This window comes from Engraulis encrasicolus, unplaced genomic scaffold, assembly GCF_034702125.1.
Source record: "Engraulis encrasicolus isolate BLACKSEA-1 unplaced genomic scaffold, IST_EnEncr_1.0 scaffold_35_np1212, whole genome shotgun sequence".
NCBI lineage: Eukaryota > Metazoa > Chordata > Actinopteri > Clupeiformes > Engraulidae > Engraulis > Engraulis encrasicolus.
The window spans coordinates 415,201-421,855 of record NW_026945654.1 but is presented as its reverse complement, the minus strand read 5'-3'; the positions used below and the strand labels follow the sequence as shown (position 1 = coordinate 421,855).

General features: G+C 51.7%; 1 protein-coding gene across 2 annotated transcripts in view; it reads right to left on the bottom strand.

Moving 5' to 3' along the window:
- The window catches only part of LOC134443691 (zinc finger FYVE domain-containing protein 1-like), a 27,214-nt gene extending 20,910 nt beyond the window's left edge, over positions 1 to 6,304 (bottom strand). For both annotated transcript variants that reach the window (XM_063193335.1, XM_063193334.1), the window contains exons 1-4: positions 5,446 to 6,304; positions 4,708 to 4,842; positions 3,803 to 4,045; positions 2,303 to 2,435 (exon numbers count right to left, since the gene is read on the bottom strand). In XM_063193335.1, coding sequence (XP_063049405.1) covers positions 2,303 to 2,435; positions 3,803 to 4,045; positions 4,708 to 4,842; positions 5,446 to 6,081 — 1,147 coding nt within the window. In that variant the 5' untranslated portion in view covers positions 6,082 to 6,304. The remainder of the gene's footprint in view (positions 1 to 2,302; positions 2,436 to 3,802; positions 4,046 to 4,707; positions 4,843 to 5,445) is intronic.
- Positions 6,305 to 6,655: the final 351 nt, after the last annotated feature.

Below are 6,655 nucleotides of genomic sequence, written 5' to 3'. Positions count from 1 at the left end.
CACACACACCACCTTGTTAAACGCCCCCCATGCGGCAGAACCTCTCCTGCAGAACAGCCTCTACACACACACACACACACACACACACACACACACACACACACACACACACACACACTCACACTCACACTCACACTCACACTCACACTCACACTCACACACACATCTCCATATTTTTGCCAAACTTGGGGCAATGTGGATGCATGTCTCCTGCCAGCATCTAAGGACAAGGTCTCATACTGATGGGAAATATAGGCTATGCGATGTCATATCATAAGCATCTCATATGCAATGTCATCTCAAAGCGTGCATATGATTTCATCTTGATCAGTGAGAAATGGCACATTTTGCTTTTTAAAATGTCTGCGCCCTGTGCGCCAGGAAGGCTCGTTTTAAAATGAATAAAGAAAACGGCTTCATCATTGGCGGGCATGCATGGTTACAACTTTAAGGGACTTAATTGTTTGCCCAAGAGCCTCCCGTAAGCACCTGTTATCGGCGTGACTAGCCTACAGTTGGGTGACCTCGCGCACGCAAATCCATTAAAATGTGGACTTCAGTAGGGTCTATTCTTAGCAGTATGAACCAATCAAGTCGACTTTGCTTTTAAAGAAAATAATTAACTTATGTCTACTTTACTAATATTAAGATTTATTTTGTATAATATTTGGAGACATCGCCTTGCCCTTTCTGCAAAGCGCTTTCGGGGAGCGTCTCTCTCTCTCTCTCTCTTACTCTTACTCTCTCTCTCTCTCTCTCTCTCTCTCTCTCTCTCTCTCTCTCTCTCACTTACTATCTCTCTCTCACTTACTCTCACTTACTCTCACGTTCTCTCTCTCTCTCTCTCTGACTTAAGGGCTCTGCATACTTCACGTACGCACTTTGGCGCGTGTGGCGCGAGAACCATTAATGACGTCATCACTTGCGACAGACTATTCATACTTCAAAAGCGCCCTTTACAGGCTTTCGCTCGCATTGTCGGAAGTGCCCTCTGCTGTTCATGAGAGAAACGGCAGTATCTTTCGCAACTCGCAGCGTGAGTTCTACTGATGTATAAAATAGAAAGCCAAACACGGCTGCTGTAGGGCTACTGAACGTCTGACTTGTGACTTACCACATTGAAACATATATTTTTTGTTGTAGCCTACATTGCCAGACCATTCCAAGACCATGTGAGAGCATTGTTCTGGCGGCAGAATGTATAAATAGATCGCTGAACACAACGTGCTTCTGAACAAAGTAAACAATTGTTTCACTGAACAACATTTAAGAGAGAAGATACAATGAATAAATAACTCTCTAGGACATGTTATTATCCTCAAAATGATGCAGGATCCATTCTGTAGTAGCCTACAGTAGTTGTAGCCTCTCTTCGCAACTCCTGCTTTATCTGCCTACCTGCATGGTCGCTGGTGGCGCACGACAAATTACAAAAAATGTGGGGTGCACGACGTCGCGACACGGCAGCTCGCGCCACGGCGTGTGACGTCATTTTGGGTCGCGAGTGAGGTCGCGAGTGAAGTATGAAGGAGGCTAGCGCCATTCACTCACGCCAAGTATGAATCCGCCTTTACTCTAATGTTCTCTCTCTCTCTCTCCCTCCCTCTCTCTCTCTCTCTCTCTCTCTCTCTCTCTCTCTCTCTCTCTCTCTCTCTCTCTCTCTCTCTCTCTCTCTCTCTCTCTCTCTCTCTCTCTCTCTCTCCTCTCTCTCTCTCTCTCTCTCTCTCTCTCTCTCTCTCTCTCTCCTACACACACGCTTGGTCCAACTCTTTGGAAGACGGCGGCTAAGTGTTTAATGTCACTCTCGTCTTGCTGGATACCAGGCAAACTTGCAAGCACCTTAAGTTTCGATTGTGCCGCTTGGAGAGGAGGCATTTAACTTTTTTTCAATTTTAGGCTATAAGGCAATGCCTTCATGAAAACGAAATCCGCGGATCTCCAGAATGCTCCGAACTGTGATAAACGAACCGAACGAATTCGAATACAATTCGAATCCGCTGCATGCCTAGTCGTCACACACACACACACACACACACACACACACACACACATAACCACAACCACAACCACACACACACACACACATAACCACTAACACACACACACACACACACACACACACACACTTATAACCACTACCACACACACACACACATAACCACTACCACACACACACACTACCACCCCCCCCCCACACACACACACACACACACACACACACACACACACACACATAACCACTACCACACACACACACCCCCCCACTACCACACACACACACCCCCACTGCCACCCTACTGACCTGATGCGAGTAGTGCCGTGTGCACAGTCTCGTGGAATACGACTACAGAGGGTCCGAGCGTCGAGAGCGGCACGTCCGTCCCCAAACGCTCTGCGGTGGCCGCCAGCTGACGAGAGAAGAACTTCAGGTACGCCTACAGGAAGAGGAAGAGCAGAGGGTTATGGGTAATGTAGTATACAGGAAGAAGAAGATCAGAGGGTTATGGGTAATGTGGTATACAGGAAGAAGAAGATCAGAGGGTTATGGGTAATGTAGTATACAGACAGCACATGATGACCTCACCCTAACGCTTCAGATACGCCTACAGGAGGAGGTGATGTCTGTTTGTTTGTCAGCACGATTACTCAAAAACGTATGAACGGATTTGAATGAAACTATGTGGAGTTGTTGGAAATTACCCAAGGAAGTGATTAAATCCTGATGGTGATTCGGATTACGAACCGGAACCAGGAGGACCTTTTTTTAAGATTCTTCACCATTGCTAGCGTACAAATCTAGACGCCCCTAGTGACCACAAATTGCGGGACAGGGCAACATATTCCAGTTTCTAACTCCACAAAAAGAAGGCAGAAAGAGAGGGTGTGACATCGTCAAATGTTCTATCAAGCAACTTCCTTGGCGGAGGTCTGCGCTCTCTGAGTGCTCCTAGTTATGCCCCGTGTACATCAAGCGCTACCAACGCGACCCAGGTAGCTGGGGTGGTTGCAGAAGTTTCGCCATGAATTCGTTTTATTCGCTCTGGACGCTGCACTGACATGTTTGATTCAGCTAATCACATAACGGCTCTGTCTTGACAGCCTGGGACATTCCTCGATATGAACGTTCCAATTGGTTTTCGCCGAACCGCGTCATAGCGAATTCGCTTAAGATTAGCTTGAGTTTAATCGTCAAAATTCGCCCTGGTCGCTGAAGAAGCTTCGCTCCTGGCGAATTCGCTCTGGTAGCTTTATTCGCCTTCCCTCCATAGAGAAACAATGACTTCCGCCGCGCAGGTCGCTTAGTTCGCTTCCGCCGCGCAGGTCGCTTAGTTCGCTTCCGCCGCGCAGGTCGCTTAGTTCGCCTTCGATGGACACCGGGCTTTACAGATATCGATGATGTTTCAGTAGCACCACACTTCAGGCCGGCAGAGCTACAGCCAGTGTCACTACTGCATGGATTTGGTTTTAGTGGACGATCCAATAATCACATTCTTTACACCAATTAACTTACTAATTAATGGGCATTAGATGTCGCAACTCCACTTAATGTCTGAGCCAAGAAGAAATCTTAGAAGAAATCTTAGATGAAGAAATGCTAATTGTTATGCTCTTGGTCAGACCAAGTCTCGAAGAGATTTGAAAGTCGATGATAATCAGGCTAGTCTCCACCCACCTCGGAGGCGTCCAATAGGAATCTGAAGAGCTGGTCTGCGAGGCGGTCGGCGTGCGTGCGGTACACACACACACACACACACACACACACACACACACACACACATACACAGAGGAAGTCTCCACCCACCTCTGAGGCGTCCAATAGGAATCGGAAGAGCTGGTCTGCGAGACGGTCGGCGTGTGTGCGGTACACCACCAGGTCGGAGAGCGCCAGCACCTTCAGCAGCAGACGGCCGCGACGCCCGCGCTGTTTCCCTCCGCAGTTACCATGGAGACCCTCTGTATCCACGACCACCGCGCCGTGTACCGGGTCATACGCCACCCACACGCCCACCGTACAGGAGTCCTGCGAGTCAGAGGTGCGGAACACCTGCACACACACACACACACACACACACACACACACACACACACACACACACACACACACACACACACTCATTAATATATACACACACACATGAATATATACACACACACACGCCCACCGTACAGGAGTCCTGCGAGTCAGAGCTGCGGAACACCTGCACACACACACACACACACACACACACACACACACACACACTCATTAATATATACACACACACATGAATATATACACACACACATGCCCACCGTGCAGGAATCCTGCGAGTCAGAGGTGCGGAACACCAGCAGAGCACACACACACACACACACAGACACACACAATCACACACACACACACAGTGCTGCGTACCTCTCGTCCATTGTAGAAGGTGTGGTTCAGGGTGTGTGTGTGTGTGTGCGTACCTCTCGGCCGTTGTAGAGAGTGTGTGTGTGTGTGTGTGTGTGTGTGTGTGTGTGTGTGTGTGTGTGTGTGTGTGTACATGTGTGTGTACCTCTCGGCCGTTGTACAGGGTGTGTGTGTGTGTGTGTGTGTACCTCTCGGCCGTTGTACAGGGTGTGGTTGAGGGTGTGTGTGTGTGTGTGCGTACCTCTCGGCCGTTGTACAGGGTGTGGTTGAGGGTGTGTGTGTGTGTGTGTGTGTGTGTGTGTGTGTGTGTGTACCTCTCGGCCGTTGTACAGGGTGTGGTTGAGGGTGTGTGACTTCCCCTCTCCGATGTTGCCAAATATGGAGATGACCTTGAGATGATCCTCCGCTCCGCACCCCAGACCAGACACAAACTCCTCCACACTCGTCACCTGCACACAAGGTCAAACTTTGGCTTTAGGGGAGCGCTGTGACACACAAGGTCAAACTTTGGCTTTAGGGGAGCGCTGTGACACACAAGGTCAAACTTTGGCTTTAGGGGAGCGCTGTGGCACACAAGGTCAAACTTTGGCTTTAGGAGAACGCTGTGACACACAAGGTCAAACTTTGGCTTTAGTTGTTGTTCCGTTGCTACTTTATGATGCCTGTTCGTCTGCTTGGTAAAACTGGGAAATGCTGTTTGGGAATGCGATGGAGTGATCATCACTAGGGTTGTGGGTGTGTTCTGACTGTTTGGGAAATGTTAATTGCTATTGTAGCGAAGGGGAGTAGAGTTGCCCTGCTGGGACTCGAACCCAGACCTTCTGGAGTAGTAAACTGGGGCTCTGACCGCTACACCAAAGAGCCAGGCTCGATGGCGTGACAGTCAGAACACACCCGCAACCCTAGTGATGGTCACTCCATCACAGTTATGCTCTTGGTCAGACCAAGTCTCGAAGAGATTTGAAAGTCGATGATAATCAGGCTAGGTGTGTGTAGGGCCCAGGTGCCTGGTGTGTGTCAGGTGTGTGCAGCTGTCAGGGGTGTTTCTTTACCTGCATCTCCTCGTTCTCGTCCACCAATAGGAAGCTGGCAACCTTCTCCAGGAGCCTGGCCTGCCGTGACTCCTCCTCCTGCTGTTGCCGGGACAACCCGTTGGCATGGACACCGTTGGCATGGTTACTGTTGCCTGTGGTTGCACTGTTGCCACCAGTCTTGGTTCCCTTCCTGCCACCGCTGCTTTTGCCCCCACCGTCCCCGTCACCATCTACCCCACTGCTGCTCACAGCTCCCCTAGTGGTGGGAGGGTGAATGTCACCGTTTGGCAAGTCTTTTTCTCTGTCCTGGCTTGAGACTAATTTGCTACCGTTGCTGCCAGCCTTGTTGCCCTTCTTGCTCCCACCACCCCCGCTACCATCTACCCCACTGCTGCCCACAGTGCCCCTAGAGGCGGGAGGGTGAATATCACCGTTTGGCAGGGTGTCCTTGTCTTTGTGTTGCGTAGAGAGAGTGTTTCCCCCAGTCTTGCTACTTGTGTTACTGTTGGCATGGTTACTGCTGCCCGTGTCACTGTTGGCATGGTTACTGCTGCCCGTGTCACTGTTGGCATGGTTACTGCTGCCTGAGGTGCCACCACTGCCCCCAGGCTTGCTGCCCTTCTTCTTGCCCCCGCTGCTTCCTCCGTTTCCCATGGTAACAGTTCCCTTAGCATCACTGCTGTCGCCCCCGACGCCCCCACTCCTTCCCGCCTCTCCATCCTCCTGTTGCTTGGAGACCGCGTTGCCATGGTTACTGTTGCCCCCGCTACCCTCCGTGTTGCCTCCAGTCTTGCTGCCCTTCTTCTTGCCCCTGCTGCCTCCTCCGTTACCCCCGGTAACCGTGCTGCCTCCTCCGTTACCCCCGGTAACCGTGCCCTGAGTGGCGATGCTACTGCTGCCCACATCCTCCTGCTGCTCCGGCTGGAACTGTGGCTTGGGGACCGCGCCGTCTTGGCCGTTGGGGACCGCGCCGTCTTGGCCGTTGGGGACCGCGCCGTCTTGGCCGTTGGGGACCGCGCTGTCTTGGCCGTTGGGGACCGCGCTGTCTTGGCCGTTGGGGACCGCGTTGGGGACCGCATTGGGGACCGCGTTGGGGACCGTGCTGTCGTGGCCGTTGGGGACCGCGCTGGGGACCGCGTTGGGGACCGCGCTGTCTTGGCCGTTAGGGACCGCGCTGCCTTGGCCGTTGGGGACCGCATTGGGGACCGCGTTGGGGGCCGCGTTGTCT